Source organism: Harpegnathos saltator, unplaced genomic scaffold (genome assembly GCF_003227715.2).
Source record: "Harpegnathos saltator strain DR-91 unplaced genomic scaffold, Hsal_v8.6 scaffold844, whole genome shotgun sequence".
Lineage (NCBI taxonomy): Eukaryota > Metazoa > Arthropoda > Insecta > Hymenoptera > Formicidae > Harpegnathos > Harpegnathos saltator.
The window spans coordinates 1,151,276-1,174,849 of record NW_020230698.1 but is presented as its reverse complement, the minus strand read 5'-3'; the positions used below and the strand labels follow the sequence as shown (position 1 = coordinate 1,174,849).

General features: G+C 47.8%; 1 protein-coding gene across 1 annotated transcript in view; it reads right to left on the bottom strand.

Moving 5' to 3' along the window:
* The window catches only part of Dop1 (dopamine receptor, D1), a 111,880-nt gene extending 88,620 nt beyond the window's left edge, over positions 1-23,260 (bottom strand). The window contains exon 1 of the mRNA XM_011140382.3: positions 23,132-23,260. Coding sequence (XP_011138684.2) covers positions 23,132-23,179 — 48 coding nt within the window. The 5' untranslated portion in view covers positions 23,180-23,260. The remainder of the gene's footprint in view (positions 1-23,131) is intronic.
* Positions 23,261-23,574: the final 314 nt, after the last annotated feature.

Genomic DNA, 23,574 nt, shown 5'->3' with positions numbered 1-23,574 from the left:
TTTTCGAGGAAAATCAGCGGGAAATTCAGCCGGAAGATACTAATAATCGCGATGGATCTTCAATAGCGCGAGCCGACGAGCATGCGTATGAGCGAGCGGCGTCGTAATTAACGAAAAATAGCCCGACGATACATCGCCACGTCAGTATAACAAGGCCGGGGTTGAAGCGCGCAGCGCGTCCTCGCAGCGGCGGCGGCGCGGCGCTACGGCCGTGCCTCTCAAATTATCTGGATAATAGTGATTTTCCGCCGATACGTTTTCGCGGCGGGTCGTGTTTCCGCGGGAATTAATTACACATCGTCGACGCGCGCAAATGCGTTCGCTTTTAATTAAACTATTGTCCCGCGCGCGTCCGCGCGGTGCTTGGTCGCGCGCGTAATTTCGAAACTCGCCCCATCCGCGCGAGCGCGACGAGCCGGCGATTCGACTTTGATTCTCTCCGCGAGGGTCGTGCCTCGCGTCGTGGCGTACTCTTTTTAATTAAAGTCGGACGGCGCGCGGCTTAACTGATTAACGCCGGGCCGCCATCTCTGAGCTGCGCTCTCTTGTAGTAATCCGATGACGCGTTTCGCCCGCACCGCTCCCGCGCCACGAGTCGGCCACGAGTCAAAAGCGACCGCCCCTTTCGCCGCCCGCAAAATCGACCCACGGTCGTGGTCAAGGAAGTTATTTTTGGAGCAATTACAGCTCGCCGCTGCAACTTTGAAGCGCGCCACGGGAAATGGAGAATTCGGGGAAAACGCCCGACGAGCCAAATTGCTCGCGATCGAAATGAAACTTCGCGCCGAACGAATATTGGAATCTTGTCATTTTTTATCAGTTATGAGACTGATATCTCGAGCGGATGGATATTATTCTTTCTTACACACCCAACTGCGAATAATTTGGAAAGCTCCGAAGGATCTCGAGGTACCATCGAGGTGGAGGAAGCAAAATTCCTGGCTGAGCTAAGAGAAAAATCACATCTGTGAATCTGTACACATCCGCAAGGCCGGTCGCGTCGGGAAAATGGCGAAACCGAGAGGAAACAGAGGGCAAACAGAGAGAGAGAGAGAGAGAGAGAGAGAGAGAGAAGCGGCCAAGTCGATGCGCGAGTCAATTAAAAAATTCACGTACTGTTTATTCGGACACTCGATCGGGTTATCGACGCTTTCATCGAGGCTTCGTTTACGCATTCCACACGTGGTCACGCTGCCGAGGCAAACACGTTTCAGCCCAGTTGGTAAAAAATAAACCGATGAAAAAGGTTGCGAATACATCGTGGTAAAAAACACGAGCGATGGCTTCCATCGGAGAGGGAGAGCCGGACGAGAAGAGAGTAGGAAAACTTTCGATTCAGCGACATAATTAAATTCCATCTATCCCGATTGCGATCCGGCGGAAAGGACGAAAAGGACACGGAGTCGCGCACGAACGAGAGAGAGGAGGAGGAGGAGGGCAGATCCCGGCGAGATGACGATGTTACAGCAGCAAACTTGATCGAAGCTCGCGAGTGTTATCAATGCTGCCGTCTATCGAGGCGATCAAGAATGTCGTCGGACGAATGAACTGCAGGCGAAATGACATCGTGACGCGTTTACGAGCTGATTGAACGCCGACGAATCGGAGGAACGTCTCGATCGACGATTTCTCCGCCGATAGAGTTGCAGAGAGAGAGAGAGAGAGAGAGAGATATAGATACTGCTTTTATTACAGTGTCACTAACGGCATTCGTGAAATGAGCAAAATACGCGACATCCGCGGGACAAAGTGGAGGCAGAAATACGAGGTGGATAAATCATAATTCTGCGATATCGAGGTTCTGATGCGATTCTGATCAACGAAACATTGCCGAACGAGGATGACGGGAATTCTGTGATTTTCATGGAGAATTTCCGATCGCGCGTGTCTGTTATCGCTCATATGTCGTGCGGTCAAATCTGATATTTGTACATCAAATAAAAGCGTTATACTCTCGTTGTCCAACGTAACAAATGATTCTGACTATGCAAAATATGTGCGATAACTGATTGCGAAAGAAATTAATTTAAAAGCCATATTGTTCCTCTCGCTGTGTTTCTGTTTTTCCCCCCGCCTCCTTCTCATTTTCTTTACACGCACACTGTTACATTCAATTTCATCATCGTCATATTCGTTAAATATTTTAGAGTTACGTTATTTACGTAATTAAAACCGAAAACGTAATTAAAACCGAAAATAAAATCAGAAATCCCGGTAAACTTTATTGGCGGGCTGTAACGGAAATGGCGCGTTAAATCGAAAATTCATTACGCGCGAACTCGATTTTAATAAAATCAAATCGTGCTGCAGCACCACGTTCCCTCGAAGTTGGCTCGCCCCGTGTTGAGCGATAATAACTTTCTTCTTGGAAAGTAATACTGCATATTACCGACGCTAACTAGGCGCGAAGTTTTAATTTTACTTAAATAAAATTATTCCTCGGTAAGCTACAGTCTGTAAAGTAAGAGCGTGTACGGATTAATGTGTAGAAAAATTTAGTTTTAATGATTTTTAAGTACATGGATTTGTTATACTCCATGAGAAGAAAAGTGCTATATCATTAATAATGAGTCCAGTCACCACCAGAATTGATAATTGTCTGGCATCTCCGAGGCATACTTTCCACTAAGTTGACTGCGTATTCGTTCGGTAAAGACCTCTAAATGAGACGAATTTGTCGTGTCAGCTGCTTCAAAGTGCACACTCTTTTTCCTCGAAGCTTGTGCTTGAGATATGCCCACACATTTTCAATGGGATTTGCATCTGGCGACTGCGATGGCCAATCAAGTGTGACGATGCCAGACTGCTCTTTCCACTCGGTGCAAAGCTTGCTCCGGTGTTTTGGCTCGTTGTCTTCCTGTAAGATCCAGTCCTCGTTTTTTTTATGAAGCATCGTTCAGCAGTCGGCAACAAACACTTCTCATAAATTTTAAGCATTAAAGTCGGGTTCCGCTTAAACAAATTCACAACTTTTTTTTCCATATTCGGCTATTTTATAGGCACTTTGCCTATCGAGCCACGTTCTGGCAAGTCATCGACATTTTTGATCTTCTTATATTGCTGAACCCACTTAGCGACGAACGATTTTGACTTTCCCATGTATTTAGCAGCCACTGCATATGACATTTTTGGTCCTTTGGGGTGGGAACAAAGGAACACAGCCTCGTAGCGCGATGCGTATGCGGCACTCATGGCGGTTAACGTGTTTCTCAGGTTAGAGTTCGACATCAACTGAATCTTTTGTGACAAAGCATTCACGACAAAGATTTCATTTATCGGCTCACAAAAAAACTAGGACGATATTTGAAGGCAACTGCCATTTATGCCGTACACGCTCTTACTTTACAGACTGTATTTCCTTTCTCTATTTTGCTCTGTCTTTTCTCCCCTTTCCTTCGCTTTCGAATGAAATTATGAAAATTTGAGATTTGTAAGAATCGCATCTTGAAACGGAGAACTTCGAGCGAAACGCGGTTCTGAATACGAGTTAACGAACGACTAGTTATCTTCCGTTTAATTTCACGGGAGAGCGAGAGGCAGGGAAAAGGAGCGTGAGTAAATGAGTGAATGAGTGAGTGTGAAAGAGAGAGAGAGAGAGAGAGAGAGAGAGAGAGAGAGAGAGAGAGAGAGAGAGAGAGAGAGAGATTGTATAAAGAAATAAGAAAGAAAAACAACACGCGTCGCAGCCCGTGGCCCGCGCTAGTTAGTTACGTCGACCTACTGTACCTTTAATTATCGGAAAATTAATGAACGTGACCATAATCATAAACGCTGAGAAATAAATTAAGAAGGCGACGTGGATTTAAAGGGCCGCGAAGAATGCATTTACCGTGTCGCTGCGAGCGCCCGTAATTTCGTAGTTTACTAGCTCGTGCAAACGCTAAGGTGAGCGCGCACGCTCACGTGATAACGGGGTACATACAAGCCGAAATACCGATAAGATTCTTTCCCTTCTCCCCATCCCGCTTTGAGGGAATTAGGTCGATTCATCGTGCGCTCGCGATAAATCATCATTCATAATTTAATGCGGGCGAGTCAATTTCCATAATGAAAGATGATAATTAGAACGAGATAGACGAGATAGCATCCAAGGAGATTGCCGATAAGCGCGTGTGTTCGTTTGCTCGCTCCCTTATCGTCTTCCGAATTAGCGATCGAGGACTCGGAGAAATTGACGGAAGTGTACGCGAGCGGAATCCGAAAGCGACGGTCGTCACAACACGACGGCCAGCGGCGCGCGAGCAATCGCGAGAGAGAGAGAGAGAGAGAGAGAGAGAGAGAGAGAGAGAGAGAGAGAGAGAGAGAGAGAGAGAGATAACGCTTTTTATATCTTTCTCAACGTCACATGGCGAAATATATTTTTACATTAGTTTAAAATAACACGTACAACTATTTTCTCTCATTGAAAAGCGCGAAACGTAGAAGCCTGTTGTGTACGTGCGGTGTGCAGCGTGCGGTAAACAAGTGAGACCCAAATAGCCCAAGATAACATGAGTTATGCACGAGAGAACGTACGAATGGGAAAATCCGAAGTCGAAGACGAGCAAGATGTTAACCTCCACCGTATTAGCTCGTGGTTCGGATCGTGTTACGGATCGCATTATCAAGGAGTCGTGGCCGACCGGGCAACGTCGTCGTGACGGTAGTCGTGGCAAAGTTACGTTTACTCCCGGATTAGGTTCGTAGGGGCCGGCCTGAGGCAAACGACCTTTAACCTCTCTCTGGGAAGGACCTTTCATTACGATTGACAGGATCAGCCACGGCAATGGACGCGAATATTTCGAGTTGCCCCAGATACCCGGCGGCAGAAATGTCGGCGATAATGATAGAAGGTCCCGCGAAGCGGCTATTGGAATCCCATGCTGTTTTATTCGTATCCAGGCCAGTTCGTTGCGTCGAGATAGGGAGAGGGGGAGAGGGAGAGGGGCGGAGAGAGAGAGAGAGAGAGAGAGAGCACATTATCCTTTCGCGAAGATCAAAGATAAAAATCACTAAATTAATAAGCGCGCCAGCACGGAACGTGTCGCATTCGCGAATTGCGCTTTTAAGATTTCCATTAACTGCTGGGAACAAGATAAATATAAGAAATAATAACCGCGATAATAATATACCGCAATGATATATTATCCGCGATATTTCGCCCTCTCTATTTTTGATTTATGACTTATCATGAAACCTAATTTTATGAAAAGCTTCCTCAGGCGTCTGAAAATTGCGCTTGTTTATATCGCAAGAATAATGAATATTATTGAAAGAGAGACGGGCGGATTGAAATTATCAAAAAGACCGCCCTCGCTCGCGTGTAATGTGAAAATAGCGCTTGGATCGTTGAATTTTGTGTTACGACAGGGCGGCGTATAAATTACTCTAATTCAAAGCGGGCCGGACCCGCGCCACTTCGCAGAGCCCTCGGATCCTACAGATCATTAAGTGAGCACAAAAGCCCGGGATCGTGGGAGGGGAGTAATCGTGCGAAGAAAGCTGCAACTTTCGATCCTCCGAAGTCGTAGGCAGAGGAGAAAGAAAGCGAAGGATGAAAGAAAATAGGAAACAGGGGAGGCGACGAGACGAATCTCGATGTGACAAACCCGTAGACTGCAGGCTAATGACTAGGAAATTTTCATGAAAGAGCGATCGTGGAAATGGACTGAAAGATTGAGGTGTTATCTTAATTGCATCATTTATCGCGCGACCCCTTCGCACACGCAGCGACCTGACCTCTCACGCGGGGACAAAGGTCGATAATTTAAGATATTATCTATCAACGCATTGTGATGTTCGAGGTCGCGAGTGAAACGGTACAACTCGGAGAAATATTACAGTCAAGAGACATTAACACCAGCGAGATGTTTTCGAGATTTCAAAGGCCTCATCTCGAAGACGGCGTCTTTGCCTACGTCTTGACATCTTTCGGCTGCAAATTCGGCCGCGTTGTTTCAATGCTAATCGGAAAAACCATATTTAAAAATGGAATCCCCATTAATATCGTGATCAAATTTGGAAATTCGAATCGAGACCCAAGCTGCGTCTGACAGAATCTCAGAAAGATCTACACGGACAGTCGCGTCACGATAGAAAGATCGTTGCTGCCAATGCACGATCTCTTTCCCGAGGTTTCTCGCCTTCCCATCTCGTCGAGAGTCTATACTCGACCATAAAATAATCCGACACTAACAATTGGACGCACAATTCTCCGCTTTGCCGATTAGCAATACCGGTTACATCGGCTTTCGATGTGCCGTAATAAGTAGACGGTAATATCTGCGAGAGAATCGACCTCTCCTTAATTGGTTTGTCCTGCTTCGTTGTAGCAACGTATCCGCTTATTTCCGCGCGCTCCATTGAATATCCTCGGCGAATTGGGCGAAAGCTAATTCCGGCGCCAGATGTGTCCGGGGAAACGCGATTAAAGACTGCGGGGTCTATCCTGGCGCGCAAACGAGTTTCGTGTCTGACGGGATCGAGAGGTGCAACATCGTGGATACATACATCGCGATAACAAGAGAAGGAGAGAGCGAGAGAGGGGGAGGAGAGAGAGGGAGTTGCTTTCTCAAACGTATCTCTCATCGGTCAGGCCGGAATGCAAACGCAAAGGTTTGGTTTGCAGCGCGATAAAGGCCTCCTTGATCTCGCGAGTCGTCGGTTGAAGGCATTTTGCCTCCGATTTCCATCGCAACTGATTAGCCCCGCTTGCTGCAACGGTCAATGATGCATTGCGGTTACATTGAGATATTGTCCCCGAGTCGTATCAGCGCGATTAAAGGGACAGATGAAAGAGAGCCGTTTCCGTTGACAGGCAACGAAGAAAGGCGGGAAGAACGCGCTCTCGATCTCTCGCGTCGAGCGTGAAACGAAGCTGAAGACGAGCAACGCGAGTAGCGAAGCGCGTTATAGCCGTATCACACTAGCGAGTCGCGGCTACGGCTGCGATTGCGATTGCGACTCTCCCTCGACCAATCAGAAAGCAACGACTCGCGGCTGCGACTCGCGACTATCGTTTGGACGGCTGTCCATTCTTCGAGTCGCAGCCGCAGTCGCAACCAATCACAGAACTCCGTATAATCACGTGACCCGCTCGTCATAATCACATTTATTTAATAGTATGTAGAAGTCGGTGACCATTAGAATAAGGTTATATCTAGTGTTGTTTTATGTGTTACATATTTTTTTTTAAATATCAAAACAATTTAATAAAGAGATAGACTATTATTTAGTAGATCTCGTAGAATGTAAACCCCTTCTCTGGGATTGTACGTGTGACAGTATGTTAACAGTATTTAGCCGCAGCCGCGATCGCCAATCGCAAATGTGATTGGAAAACAAGAAATCGCAATCGCAATCGCAGTCGCAGTCGCAGCCGCGAGTCGCTAGTGTGATACGGTCTTTACGCGCGCGACGAGTCGCGTCACGTTTGTATCAGCGACGAAAAAAGAAAAGCGGAAAAATGGAGAGAGAGAGAGAGTGAGAGAGAGAGAGGAGGGGGGGAGGGAAGGAGGAGGGAAAGAGAGCACACCGGCTGTCTAATGCGCTTTAATTACGGCGTCGTTGTTGATTTTAATCGTCCGGAAATGGAATAATTTGGCCTTAATGACATCCAACGAGCGTTTCCAGCGGCCGCCTCCACTGAATGTGACAGCGAGGACAACTCGGCCAGCTGGAAATGACGTCGCTAATCTCGCGCATTCCTCGCGAGTCGCAACTACGGATTAAAGTCGCGCTAGTCGGCGCGTCTGTTTGCCTGCTGGTAGCAAATGTTCGCGCCGAAACCGGAAGGTCGATCGGGGAGAAAGAAAAGACCGGAAACTTACACGCGTTGGCACATAATGCAATGAGGTTCGGAGTTCTCCGACGTGCCTGAAGGACTCCAACTCGAAATAGTCGACTCGGGCTCCTACAAAAGCGGACAAACAAAAGCGGACAAACAAAAGCTAACATCCCGATTAGACCGACGGCAGACTGCACAACAATAAAGCTCGTTTGTCTAATAGAGGGAAAAGAGGGGGGACAAAGGGGGAGGGAGAGAGAGAGAGAGAGAGAGAGAGAGAGAGAGAGAGAGAGAGAGAGAGAGAGAGAGAGAGAGAGAGAGAGATAATGAGATTTTGCAAAAATTTGTCTCTGATAATTAATTTAGCATTAGACATGTATTTAGCTTTGAATATTCTTATTATTTTGATCTCCAAATCCGAACTTTCAATGATAAGAATCACGCAAACATACATTTACCTTTAATATATAAAAATGGCAGAAATATATATACATATGTTTTAGAATCTAATTTCAGGTGATTCACACTCTGTATACGTATATATTCTACATAAAATGTTTGAATATTCTAATTTAATAGGCAGAACGAATAAAACGTCGTAGAATTAGCTACATTGTCCTTGCCTTAAAAGCATCTTGGATCTTTCACCAGCCGAAGCGAGATATTTCGAGGATATTTCATGTTTACACGACCCGGTGGCGCATAATCGTCTGTAATTATTTATACACACTCGCGCAGAAGTTGATATTTGAAATTTCCCGTAGCGAGCGAGCGAAGGAAACGTCAAACTTGAAAAGCAAGAGAACGGCTGACTGAAACTGAGAGACGGCGGCTCAGAGAAAGGGACAGAAGGAGAGAACGATAAAAAGCCGCCGGATAGTAACGCGGGATAAAAGTTGAATTGCTACGTCAATCGTTATTCGATGTTGAGGTCGTTATTTGATAAAGCGAAGTGGACAATGGGAACGATATGTATGGATACACCCGCAGGACCCCTACGTTGCAAATCGCGATGGCTAAGATGGCCCGAACTGAACTCGTGCGGCCCCGCAGTTGACAAGCTTCTGCGTCGACGGTCGCACAAAGGATAACAAGCGGAAGCCGTGTGCTAAATTGCGATCGACGGAGTTGGAGAAACCGTTGATGGCAGTCGAACGCGAGTCGACGATTGTTAACGACAATCGTCGCGTACGAACAAATCAAAATTTGGAACGTTGGTTTACACCGCTCTCGAGACGGAATCGGAAGCAGCTTACAGCACACACAGCAAATCGATGAATGATGCAATGAATTTCGACGTTTGTTAATAAGCAATTAGCCCGATTATCCCCGGTAATCGTGTGTATCAGTTTTGACGATGCGCAAGTTTCATTAAAGCGACCCCGCCATGATCGATGCGTTTAATTAATAGTAATTAATACACCCGTGCGATATATATCGCGAAGCCGTATTTATTACGCTTTAATCGAGGCGCAGAGAGTTCTTGCGGTTTTCCCTCCATCTTTTCTTCTCCTCCTCGCTCGGTTCTGATGAAATCAATCGCGCGCCGATACGGCGGCGTTCGACGAGACTGTTTATTCCATCGTGGACGGGTACCTTGAACCGATTAATGATATTTCCACCGCGCTGCGGAATAAACTGATAAAGGTGTGTGTACGTGTGTATCGTCAAACGAACGTAAGTTTAACGGTGTGCATGTTGCGACCACCTAAGTGCCTACATATCGAGCAGCTCGTTGACCCGAGCATCAGCATTATACAAAGGCTAGCTAGGAACCTTTCGTGGCACTTCGATTGGCACAGTTTGCGGTTAATGATGAAACTAAGACAGGAGCTGCCCACGAAACTTCGGCCGGTGGACGAAAGCATGCATATTCAACGATGTCGACGGAACTCGCGGAATTCGTATGTCGGAGCGACGTAATTATTTAGCACGAACGACTCTCTCTCTCTCTCTCTCTCTCTCTCTCTCTCTCTCTCTCTCTCTCTCTCTCTCTCTCTCTCTCTCTCTCTCTCTGTCTCCCTCTTTGTTTTATTTCACTCTCTTATTCGACTTGAGATTTAGGAGATTCACCGGGGGAACTTGAAGAATGTATACGAAAGCGACGGCGAGTTCGATTTCTGCATTCTGCAAGGTAAAAGCAACGCCGAGGCGCGTACCTAATCCTGAATATCTTGTTGTTTCAGTCCTTAAATTTGGATATTTAAATTTACTACGTAGAATTTGTACAGTCTATGTTGAAAGTTTAAACGTCCGTATTTAAAGGCCCGCACAATGAGAACATTCAGAATTAGGTACGTTTCTCGGTATTGGTAAGTTTGCCTTATTCGAGCATTCGAAACTGCAGCATTATTCAGTTTAGCGGGACTCATCACGTTTCACAAGAACTCCTGAAATTGCACGTCTCACTGAACGCTACGATGTCTCATAACGCAATTGTGAAGCAAGCGCGTTTCTCTGTCGCGGAGGAGAGTCGCAAGATGTAAATCAAGGTAAATCAGTTACGCCACGCCGAGTGTGAATCTCTCCGTAAAATCGTCACTTTATTCGCACCGAGACGGAAACCCAAGACGATGATCGAATCGGTGTCGATTGTAATTTTTCGCGCACCGTTCCATTTAATAACGACCAGATTCTTTCTTGATACCGATGCTGCATCCGCGACATTCGCCGATCTTATGTCGATGTAAGTCGACGTCTAGATATCAATATGATACTTAGAAGTTTATTGTATAGATAATTGACTGATTATCGATAATCTATTCGGGATTCGATAAATATCGCGTTGAAATCGAGTCGACATATAAATATGTCGATTCGATTTAATTACGAGGTAGAAGGCGGGGTAACGACTAGATTGTCAATGTCTACGTAATATTTTTCAGATAATGAAATGAGATCTTAGAAACATCAAAGCGATCGTTGGCTTTCACACGATAACTTGACTTCAATATGATTCCCATTCGAAAGATCCTTCATCGACCTATCTCGAGGCCGAAGAGCCCGGTCGGCTTTTCGAGCTCTGCACGTCGTCCGTTTCGCCGTTCCCTCTCCGCGCGAGGAACAGATTACAACCGTTCGCAAATCTAGTCGGCGGAACGAGGGTGCAATTACAGCGAGAGAGAGAGAGAGAGTGTACGCTGGGATTTCCGATATAGTTACAGCGCGGCAGTGTATTCGAAAATCCTGCAGGAGGCAGCGCGAACTTACGCGGGGATTACGAGGGATTGCCGCTGTTTAATATTACACAGCTCGATACACACGACGCGGTTTTGCCCGCGCCGCCTCGCTGAAGCGTAATACGCTCCCGATTGCGCGGCGCTACAAGGAGTGTCACCTCGCCAAGTACTTCAACAAGTGTCTCGTCATGCACGCGAATATTCACCGTTCCGACGGTGGAAGCGCTCGTGAAGCGAGACATCGCGATCGCATTAAACTGGATACATGCATTAGATACATCTGAAAGTGTCTTCGACAAACGGCAAGTGATTCGAGAGAGAGAGAGAGAGAGAGAAAGAGAGGGGGGGGAGGAGAACTATCACCCGTCTAGGAAAGGGAAACCGAAGCCGCATCGGCGATAAAATACTCTTCCGAAGGCTTCGAACTTGTACTCGACAGTCCCACAATCGATATATCGCGCGGTCCCACGCGAGATAAATGAGTGTCGGGTGACGAAGAAAGCAAAGCGAGCCGTCGCCGAGTATTTACAGACGTAGAATCACAGACGCGAGTGCGCACGCGCGCGCGCGCGCGCTTGATTTAATCAGCTCCCGCGATTGATTTCTAATGTTGTCGGGAACGTAGGTAATTATCTCCGACTGTTGTCGAGTCAGCTCCGATGTACTCCCGTGGTTCTCTCCGGGCACAAAGCTCGATTGGTAATTAGCAATTACCATGCAAATACGAGCCGGTGTACGAGATACGGCGCGGATGCAGGTCGCACCTGCATTCAGCGGTCTCCGAATATTGTCGTAAGCGCTCGTGTGCACATGCACGCATGAGCGTGAACGCTCGCCAACTTTTCGCGGAGCCCATTTGTGATACCGACGATAAAAGCGAGAAAATTCTATTTTCTTCAAGTGACACGCGTTTGGTCCACTCGCTCATCGCGTTAACTGAAGCAAACTTTTTTTATGTATACTAATGTGAAAATATTGCATCTAACTCTATTAGATATTCCTCTTATTCCTTTATTATATTGCTCTTTGGATATAACGTACTAAATAAATATTAATATTAACATCTATAAATAAATGATAAATATGAAACAAATACGATACATTTTGTCCTTAGACATGATATATTATTTGATCCTGAATGTAATCTTCAAACGAAGAAGAGGATTAGAAGAAAGAAGATTAGATCGGAAAAAGATCAAATTATAGAAAGAATCGGAAAACGATCGCTAATTGCGACCGCTCAACGACCGCTCTTCAATGCACGATAATCGAGAATCGAGATCCTATCGTTTCCTCGTTTTCGAGAGCGAGAGAGAAACGATAGAAGGAAAACAAAAAAGGAAAAAAAGCACGTGCCTTTAACAATTCCAGGGTGAGCATTGAATTTATTTATGGGCGTCTCTCGGAATGTTTACCTAAGTCGCGTGTAATTAACCGAAAAGTTACAGCCATCGTTACGACGGCACAACAGTCGAGTGGCAATTATAAAGATCGTTGCTCACACCGATGTTGTTAATTGGCATCGGCAATTTCAGTCGTCGTAATAGCACCTAAACGTTGGAAAATTTTTACTTTTCGGCCAACCGACGCGAAGCGCCATCCGCTCGCTCGTTAACGAGACGAGACCAGAGAGAGAGAGAGAGAGAGAGAGAGAGAGAGATGCTAACACTGATTCGCGGGCAAGTAATTAAACTGTCTAGTGTGCGCGGCGAAGCTGAAGACAGCTGTGACGAACAAAGCGCCGCAAAGACAAACGATCGTTTAATTGGACTGCATAGATAGCTAATAATTTGAAGTACATTCTAACGTGGAACTCTCGAACCGATACGAGTCCGATGCGGACGCGAAGCTCGATAATTTCGAACGTTTCCGATCGCATGAACACATTTAATTAGATAATTATGAGCGGAACATGATTGGAATATAATATCAGGTGTTTGTAATCAAACGACACGAGATCTTCAAGCTGCCGTTAAGAAATCGAAACAGAACGCGAAGAGAACAAGATTGTTTTATCGTGTTACAGTGAATAAAATGTATGTTGGGCTTTGAAAACAAAAAGTGGCTCTACCACACTTCGGCGTGCGCTACATATAAACGGCGTATTCCTACACAAACTTTTTTACAGCAGAGAAATAGGTTTTCGTTTTCCCTTGGCCGGCCAACTTCACCGTCGATACCGCCGTAATTTCCGAAATCTCAAAGTTTCGGCGTTATCGGGACTCATCGAATAATCGAATCCGACCCGACTTCGACACCCGCGGGAGTACTTGAGCGTTTCCCCTCTCACGCGTCCCTCACGCATACCAGCACGCATCTTTAAAAATTGCTCCGTCACTCGTCGTCGGTTTGTTACAACTTTCCCTTCCACCTTCCACGACAGAATTCTCTTAGAGTCGGAGAAAGTTTACGTCGCACGCGCTGCCGCGATAACGTCGTCGGATATAATTAAAAATAAATTGACACAGCAAACATGCACGGGCTCGAGAAGTCGTTTCGCTCGGATTTAGCAACTTGGATCTCGCAACTTGCAAGCGAGGCTGAGAAAAAAGTGCTCGGTATTTGTCATTATACGTGCATATTAAGATAATTACAATGGGAAAAAGAAACAATTTTGCGGCAAGATAAAAACATCGAACCTTTTTTTTTCCGTTTCAATCCTTAAATTCAAATATTTAAACTTCCAACGTAGGATTTTAGAACGATGAAAATCGAATCGGCGTCGAAAGAATAACTACGACTTTAGCGAGATTGATCATTTCCGCTCTCTCAGCGCGCAGTGTCTGATAAAATCTCCGAAAAATGTCAGACTGTTTTAGCATCAGCAGCGCCGAACTTGCGATTGAATCGACGATAAAAAGACACCGAATCGAGCGACGTTGCAATCCGCGAGAGTACCGGCACGCGTCTATGGAATTAATTCTCCGCGAAATGCAACAGGCGCGGCTCGCGAGCGCGCGACTGTCATTTGTATGTATGTGTATATGTGTGCATACGTGTCTGCGTGTTAAAGCGGAAGTATGTTCGCGTGCAATCGCCTCACGAATGGATGAGCCATCAAACGAAACGTTACAGTCACCGACAATCACGGTCCATTGACGAGCGCGCGATGGATTCTGCGCGAGTCTCTCCGGAATTCGACTGTTGGTTACGAGAAACATTCTCTCTCTCTCTCTCTCTCTCTTTCTCTCGCACGCATTCTCGCTCACTATTAATTATGATGACAACAGTAACAACGTCCACGCTCGTTGCGCGCGCTAGCTCGCAAAATTCGCGCAGAGCGAGTAAACCAAGTTGCCATCGTTGACAGCACCGACTAAGCGATTAAACGTAAATAAAACTGCGACACGTTCCCGGTCGATGGGCGATTTCGATGCGCGAAGAATTCGCAAATTGCTCGCCGTTTGATGGGACTCGCGTCTCGACCGCGCGGGAAACGCGAGCGAAGGTCGCTCGTGATTAACGAAACGAGCTGTCGCAACGATACTCCCGTCCGACCGTAATTCTACCGTGGACGAGATCGTCCACGGTAGAGAAAGATGGGCACGAGCGTGCCGCGAGAAAAAGAGATAAGTGACGAGACGAGAGAGAGAGAGAAAGAGAGAGAGAGAGAGAGAGAGAGAGAGGGGGATCTGTCGCGGCGGGAGATCGCGGATCCATTTATTATTTCGGAAGATGTCGCGATTAAACTCCCGCGAGAATTCCCGCGGTGAACATTAACGTTTCTCCGCTGCGCGGCGCAGCACGTAGAAAAGTCGATAAGGCGGGTATATCGCGTTGTGAAAAAACGAGGTATTACAAATCTCAAAAGCGTTCCCGAAAATCGTTCATTGGTCTGTCAGGCCAACTCGAACTACATTCGTCACACAGATTCGCCAGCCTGTCGAAACTTGCGCCCTTTGTGAAATTTCAAGGGAAAACGCACAGAAACTTCCACTCTGGCTTTTGGACAGTCCCAACGGAACTGCGAACGGCACGCGCGTCTCGACGGCGTTGTTGAAGACGCATATGGTCGACCTAAACTCTAAACCTAAAGCCTAAACTTTCGTCCTGCCTTTCTCTCACGACCTCGATATTCTATGTCTAAAATTTGTTAAATGTCCTTCGTATATAGAGGACAGATCGCAAAGGGAATAGGAGATTGAAAACAATCGGGGGCATTTGAAGCATTTCTCGGCAGAGCTATAAATTCAATACAATTCAAATATCAACGATTTGATATTTGGATTGTATTTAATTTATAGCTCTGCCGAGAAATACCTTAGTGACCCCGACTGGCAAATTGTGCCAGTCCAAATTGTCCTCCGCCACTTAGAGACACCGAGCAGGCCCTCAGTTCCTGTACAAGCTAAACTTCATTGATCCCCCGGAGAATCGATAGATGTCGGACAGATGAAGCCGAAAATAGAGCCAGGGAATTTCGATTCCAGTGGATCGATCGCGCCGCACCGCGGAGCAAAGTTCCTCGGATTCACCGCGCGACGGAGCGCGGGATGGAAAAGCCGTGCCGCCGCGTTTCCCCGCAGGGTTCAAGGAAGCGCGATCTAACCTCGATCGGGGAGATTCCGGGAAACGACGGGAAAAGCTGCGAGCCGTGAGAATCCGTCTCGTCAGTCCGCGAATCTTTCAGACGGGTCGACCGAAGCGCGCGCCACCGAGGGATCTCCCCGGGTGAGATGGAGGACCTCATCCGCACTCGCGCATTGCGAGATACGCGATCGCTAATTACATTGTTACACGTTAACGGTGATCAAACAAAGCCACGAGATACGAGGACACCAACCAAATGCTCTCCTGCGCGCGCGCTTGAGATAGAGCGCGCTGATATAGTCCGCGAGATAACAGACTCGTCCGCGTAAAATCTTGTCTCCCACGGGGGCGACGAAAATCCCCAGCCAACGCGCGATTGCAGCGTCTCTTTGAGCTTTCGCGATGTGGTGTATCGTGAAAATACCGCTGTCGCGTTGACGCGTTACTATTCGCTTCTCGGCTGCCTGCGCACACAAAGTCCACTCACGTGTCGCGATTTTCGAAAGCGCGTTTTCCTCCCGCAGCGTGCTCTCCCTCTCTCTCTCTTTCTCTTTATCCGCGATGGTTTCCCGAGGGCATCGGGGAGAGCACTCGCACCGCCCAACATATGCGATATCTTAAAGGCATTGTCGGAAAACTCGTAAAAAAGTCGGGAAACCGTAGAGCGCGCGCGTGTAGAATTTCCGTTTCGATCCATAAATCCGATTTATCCGGCGGATCGGATTGGATCTTGAGAGGGGCCAGCGGAGGAGACCAGAGGAAGTGAGCGTCGGCGGAGCTACAAAATTTCGGGAGAAATTTCACTTTGGCAGAGAATGAGAGTATTCCGAGGGTCTGGTCGACCCTTTCATAGCCTCTTACGATACGTCCCTAAGGGTAGCTGCCTCTCGTTAGCTTATTCGCGATTTGGAATTGCGCGTCGCTTTCCCGAAGATCGTCCTGATCGCGCGTCCTGAGCTGCTACCTTTTAATCTTCGCGGACGTGTCGCTCTTTGAGCGAGCGCCGTGTATTTGCTGAGAATAACGAGTCCGGGAAAATTAGAGGCTCGGAAGACGCTGTGATCTCGGCAGGTTTGGATTTTCCGACGACGCTGGGATATAGGAGAGGCGTGTCAGCTAATTACCGTGTAATTCCGATAAGCGCAGAAATCACTTCCACGGATTTCAATGGCATCGAGATGTGAACCCGTGAAAATTAAGTGTACGAGATGCTCTTAATGTCTAATTGGATCACAATATAAAGCTTGGTCTTCTTCTTTGTATCGCGTGAAATATTATTTCTGAACGAGAACGTCATTAAAAGCGTATGGAGACAAAAGCTTAATGCAATTAACGCGATGACGAACACATTTTGGTCGAAGGAAACGAAACTTCTGGTTCTCACGAGCGACATTTCGTCCTAACAATCAGGAATTCCATTACCTTCGACTGAAACGCGTTTGGTTGGCTCATCGTCACGTTCGTTCGATCAATCCTTCTCCTCTCTCTCTCTCTCTCTCTCTCTCTCTCTCTCTCTCTGTATGACAGACTACATTCTTATAATTATACGTATTCCACTAATTAGAAGCATTTGATCGCACTTAGTGCGCGCGCACACGCATTCGAATGCAACCACGCATGATTGAGTAGCTCACTCCAGTCACTAACCAGATATAGGAAAATTGCAATCATATCGGTCATGTTGCAATTTAGTGCTTAGCTTGTGGATTAAACGTCCAGTCTCGTTGGCGCGGGATCTCTCTCGGAATTACACAGCGAGCATAACCCGAGATTGAATTCGCAACGGGCGAGAAACTATCGGAGCGAGGCGGAAGCTTGAAAGACGCCGTCATTCTCGCGGAGAAACGCGTCCATTATTCGCCGTGTCTATTTTCGGGAGACGGCCGATGGCGTTGCCGATGAAATCTCATCAAGGAGAACCGCGCAACCTCGTCGGGCAGGAAAATGCGAGACGATTAAAATCCGGTCAGAAGATTTCAGCCACGGCCGAGAGTTCGCCGGCCGAGAATTTCGCTCCGTCCGCGGGAGAAAAAAACTGTCTCGCAGAAGGCGAGTCTGGTCGCTCGCGCGCGCGTCTTCGCCAAGATGGCGCGCGTAAAGTTCGAAACCGCGCGATCGTGGACCGCGGAAATGCTCCGCCAAGGCAGAGATTAAACTTCACTTCCGCGACGCATCATCGATTATCGCGCTGACAAGTAAACCTCGGGGAACGTCAGACGCCGATTTGTTTCCAATTTTTTATAGTTATTTTTAATGTCAAAATATAAAGAAATCTGTTATCATTTTTAGCTCAAATTAATTTTTTCAATTTTTTCGAAATTTCCCAAGTTTTTGTTCATTTCTTGTTCATTTTTTATCAGATTTAGACGTTAAAGTGAACTTGTTTGCTGAATAGTGAGCCGAAAGATTACCCAACGTCGAATGTAGCATAAAACTGAACACTTTTTCAACAATGACGTCAGCCATATTAGATCCGCCATTTTGAATTTTACAAAATGGTTCTGATTCGTAATCGGCGACATGTGTGTGCAAGTTTCGACAAATCAGATATATATATATTTTCAAGAAATATTGTTTTAAATATGTATAAAATAGTGTACTTGTGCAAAACTTCAAAAATTTCGAAAAAATTGAAAAAACTAATTTAAGCTGAAAATGATAACAGATTTCTTCATATTTTGACATAAAAAATAACTATAAAAAATTGGAAACAAATCGGCGTCTGACGTTCCCCGAGGTTTACTTGTGAGTTTATTATCGCTCGCTCGCTCTTTCTCTGTCTATCCTTCAAGCCTCGGAACAGCGGATCGGATAGTTCGCGACTGCGATTTTCCGCGGCGCTCGCGCAACCTAACCGCGACACCGGAAGCACTTTTGACTTACTTTCAATCCCATCGTAGGAAAAAACGAATTCATTTCTTCAAAGTTTGCGAAAGAGCCGTCTCGACGGTGCTCGCTGTGCGGAAGAGTAACGCGGCTGGCTCTGAAGAAAAGTTCTGAATGCGCTTTAATCTTTCGAAAGAAGAGTGCGCTCATGTCCGTCACATTTCTAAGCCAGCAAAGCTCATCTCCGCTGCTAATTGTAAGTACTTTTTAATTAATCACGCGGTCGGCGCTCTCCAGCATTTCTCGTCCCCTGCTGAATGTTCAAAACGCGCGCGCGCGCTTATCCTGGCGCATTTTTTCTCAGCTCAAAGCTCCGCATTTCTAACCGCTTGTATTTTTTTCACAAGTAACGCGATGCACGTTACCGAAAGTGGTACATGACGTTACGGTACTTCCGCGCTCTGTCGAGCACAACAAACTTGAACGTTTCCACGTTTCAATTCCACGCGCAAGTTTTAATGAACGTTTTACTATGGGGAGAAAGAGAATGAATGATAGAGAGAGAGAGAGAGAGAGAGAGAGAAAGAGAGAGAGGTGGGGGGGGGGGGACGGGGAAGAAACGCACTGCTCTCTGGAGGTATAGAATAAATGTATCCATTTGTTCATCGCGGACGAACGTGAAAGAATTGAGCCGACGAGAACTCTCTTTCGAGGCAACTTCAGTCCTACTCTGCGTAAACGCGTAAAGCGCACTTCGTTCGCGCTTCCGTTCGTTAAACAGCCCGTGCTTAATTATCGTCGCCGTAATTATCGGACGTCGCCGTCGGCACGTATTCCTCGGTGTCATAGCTCGTCGCGTATCGCACGACGCGGAGATAATCGGCGCGTTCGGAACGAGTTCCGTGTTTCTTTGCACGCGAGACGCTAAATGTTCCACCGTCGCGCACGCGAGATGTTCCACCATCGGCGGCGCGCTTCGAAAGAAAACCGCCCCGGGCTCCGCCAGGCATTCCAAAAGACATTCCCGTAATTGCTCTAATGGAGTGACATTACGATCTACCCTCCGCCACGGAGGGAAAACGAATAACCCTCTCCATCTGCACTGTTCTCTCGCTCTCTTTCGCCCTCGACCCTCGCGGGATTCGAAAGTCATTCGAAAGTCACGTTCCGCGAAAACGTGTCCGGAACTTGACGTTCCAAGTTCGCCTGGCCGTTGCTCGGGACAGGCGCGTGCCTCGAGGAAGTCGAGGAATCGAAGACGCCGCCGCTAAGCGGAAAAGCCGGTAAGAATAAGAACAACGTCGACTTCGACTTCGACTCACGGCTGTGGGAAAATGCAATTAATTACGCGAGCGTCCGCATAACGCACGGCCGCATTCCATGCAAATCGGTAAGTGCTGTATAATCGCGGCGGAAGAGATAACGAGAGACTTGAGTGCGCTCACAACCGGGGGAGGAACTAATATTATACGTGTCGCGGAGATGGAACAAACGCAGTTTGCTTGGGAAGTTACAAACGCCATGAATTTCAGCCTCTCCCCCCAGTGCAGTTTGCAAACTACTTGGTCTCCTTGTCGACAAGGCACGCGCCGCGGCCGGCCGCGCACCTGCCGCGATCCGCAAGCGATCAAGTTTGCCCCGTCGAAGATCGAATGTCCGCCCCGCACGACTGTAACCCGCAGACACTCCGTGAGGCACTCGAAAACGCGTTTAATTCCGAAACAAATATAGGATGTGGGGAGGCGTTTTCATGTGCAATCAATACGAAAGTCAAGGGCCTTCGGAGCTTATTTATACAATGCTATAATAAGTCTAATGGATACAATCTAATAAAGCATCGTAGTCGTAGCTCAATTTCATAAAAGGAAAGTCCGGACGAGAAGGTTCGGTTGGGAAGAGTCCGAATGGGGTCGAGCCTATTTGGCTTTTATCTCGATAAATTTAGCTATGACTACGATTCTGATTTTATCGCTTTGTATTGAATCTCGATTTACGGCACTGTACAACCCGCACGCGTTATCTCATCAGGTATCAGAAGGTGCTCAACTTTTGTTCGCAACGCTCAACTCCAATTCCGTCACGTTCTCGGGAACACGCGTCCTCGAGAGCAGCAATGAGTCGGCATGTGCACGCGCAGCGACAACAACTGCGGTGCGCCTTGCATGCCACTTCGGGTCGCCATTAATCGTCGTTTTTTCGCGAGACTTTGATCCTTCGGCGAATTAATTGCACCGGTTCCGCCAATCACAGCCGAGTCGCCCGAGATCGATCCCGAGCGAGTCCCGACAGTCGCGCGCGGCGCTTTAAAAGCCCTCTTCGACTTCTCCGCCGGAGAAACAGCTTTCGCGAATAATCGAGCGGCTCACGGACTACCCCACGACTACCCTCCCGGTGCATCAGAGCACCGGGGGATACACGTCGTTTCTCTCTCAACCGAACCCGCGAAATTGAATTTCCACCATAGAGTTGCCATAGAGTTGCGCGATTTTTCCCCGCCAATGACCTTTCTCTCTCTCTCTCTCTCTTTGCCTCTTTCTCTCTCTCGCAGCGCGTTTCGCTTTTACGAGCCTCTATGAGCGCGTATTAAACGCACAATACCGCAATTTGTTGTTCGACGGCGCGTCCCGTCGCGTCCGATGTTCCCCTGCGAGAACTTACGGAGATTTCTTCCCAATTCGGGATGAACATTTTTGCGACTATGACCGTTCCGCAGTTTCAACTCGCGAAGGTTTAGAGGAGAATGGAGGAAAAAACCGACGTGAAAACGAATGTCGGGGACCTTTCGTCTTCGGCGGCAAATTATCGTTACGCTACACGAAGATTTATGGACGTGTTAAAGCGCACTGTTCAATGCAGTGGTTTATGGCTGATGTGGAACAACTTTCCGCCCTAAAGATCATCCGGAGAATCGTATGAGGTGGCGCGCGCTCAGGTCTCGGCACCCTTGAGAAAGAAAAAAAAAATCTCAAACTTTCGGCAGATTTGTGTTCCAACTTCGTGAAGGATATTTTCTTGCAAACTCGCGGATTTCCGACAGATACGAACCAATTAATTATTCCGCACGGTACTTTGCGCGGTATAAAGCGCCGCTGTTAAATAGATTCGTCGTGTAAATGTGTGTGTTTCACTCTCGTGTCGAGGCACTTGTATTACACGTACGCGACACACGAGCAAGATTTCGGCTTTCACAGTCTCCTCGCATGCACGAGTGTCCCGTTGTCTTTCTTTTTCTTTTCTCCTTTCGATGTTAAAATGGAGTCCGACGTTTCTAGATGTAAATCCTTCGGTGATTACAACAGAGCATGCAAAGGTATATATATATATATATATATATATACACACACGACAAAGTGCAGACGGATGGTGGTACAAGCAAAGCATAACGAGTGCGGACATTCAACTCCACAATTTTCGTTCCCTGGCTTTTGACAAGTTCATTCGCCCCGGCGCCCTGGTCGCCGCGATAATCAGCTCGCAGGCGAGAACAGGATAGAAAAATTAGCATAACCGTGACGATCAAGGCGCATATCAGAACCTGTTGCGGGACGATGGAAAAGCCGCTCTCGCAGGAAGTTCGGCTCGCGGCACAGTCCATGAGGAGAAAAAAAAAAGAGAAACAGGGAGGGAGGGAGGGAGGGAAAGAAACAAAGTTTCGCACACCGCAAGTTCCAAAGAGGCCGCGTAACTCCGGTAAACTCGCGAAAAAATACGAGCCGCTCGCGGAAATCCAGCGCGAGCCAGCCGATAAACTTCGTTCTCTCGCAACTCCGGCAGCGTTCGGTTTTTCGCGCAAAGTCACAACTCTTCTCGCGCGCGATCGACGTTGTCACGCGGATTGCGACGTGTATTTTTCTATCTTCCAGCTCGAGAGTTATTTCGCCGAGCGGCGAATCGATTTTTCCGACGGGTCGATATGTTTCCCTCGGCACGTCCGACAGATCGCGACGCGCGACGTTGTGCATAATTCACGGTCGTCTCACGGTAAACTCTAAACACCGCCCGCTATCTCGTCCGTCACTATCAGCTGCGCAAGATCACGAAACAACCGCGTGTGGTGACACATGACAGAAAGAAAAAGAGAGAGAGAGAGAGAGCGAGCGAGAGAGAGAGAGAGAGAGAGAGAGAAAAAGAGAGAGAGAGAGAGAGAGAGAGAGAGAGAAAAGCGATCTCTCCGTCAGGGCACAATCGTCCGATTTCGTCACTAAATGAGTTTGTCCCGCCCGTGCTCGACGTTCCACCGTCCACACGCCTCTCTCCTTTTCTTCACGCACTCTCTCTCTCTCTCTCTCGGTTTCCAGAGAGCGGCTCCTTGAGATCGCCCACCATACGCGCGCAGACGACACGAGAGGACACCGCGAAAATCTCCTGCCGGTTGCTTCACACATCATCACTGCGATACTCGCGCGGACATACGGCACTGGAGCTGCGCTTTTCCGTTCGTCTCTCAATCTCGCCTAGGATTGCATTCTTCGGATAAATACGGTACACGTAACGATACATGGAGAGCGAGAAGAGAGATAGAGATAGAGATAGAGATAGATAGATAGATAGATAGATAGATAGAGAGAGAGAGGGGGGGCGGGATGTCGTGATAAGAAGAGAAGGAGAATGACGATGAGGGGGAGGGGGAGGGGGAGAGGCAAGAGTGGGATATAGGGAAAGGGTGAGCGAGAGCGGACAGAGGAGGGAGGAAGAGGAGGAGGGCAGAGAAACGCGCGGACTGAGTCATGCTGCGCTTTTCTTCGTGCTGGCGAAATAAACCAACGTAAAAAGGCCGTCGACACTCATCATGCACAGTTGGGACTATCATTTGTAGTGTGTATATATTCACGGTTGCCGGCGGTCCTGCGGTAAACGGGGTGGTAGTGTCTGGGTACATCGTCGCTCACCTGGGGTAGAATCATGACGTGCGGCAGCTGGCGCGCCTCGCCGCGCACTGACTCTCCCGCACCCCGAGCGAAGTTCTCCTCGCGCGCGCCCCAGCCGAATCCACCCCCCACCAACCCTCTCAGCATCCACCACCCTTGTGCAACTACCATGTACACGTCGCCGTGTCGCTCCCTCTTTCGCCCCTCTCTCTTTCTCCCTCACACTCTCTCTCTCTCTCTCTCTCTCTCTCTCTCTCTCTCTCTCGCTCGCTCGCTCGCTCGCTCGCTCTCCTTCTCTGTCTCACCATCGCGCGGTGTCGTCTCTCCCTCTCCTTCTTCTTCTCTCTCACTCTCTTTTTCTGCCGGGAGGGAAAAGAAGAGCCTTGGGGGTGAAGCGGCTGCGAGA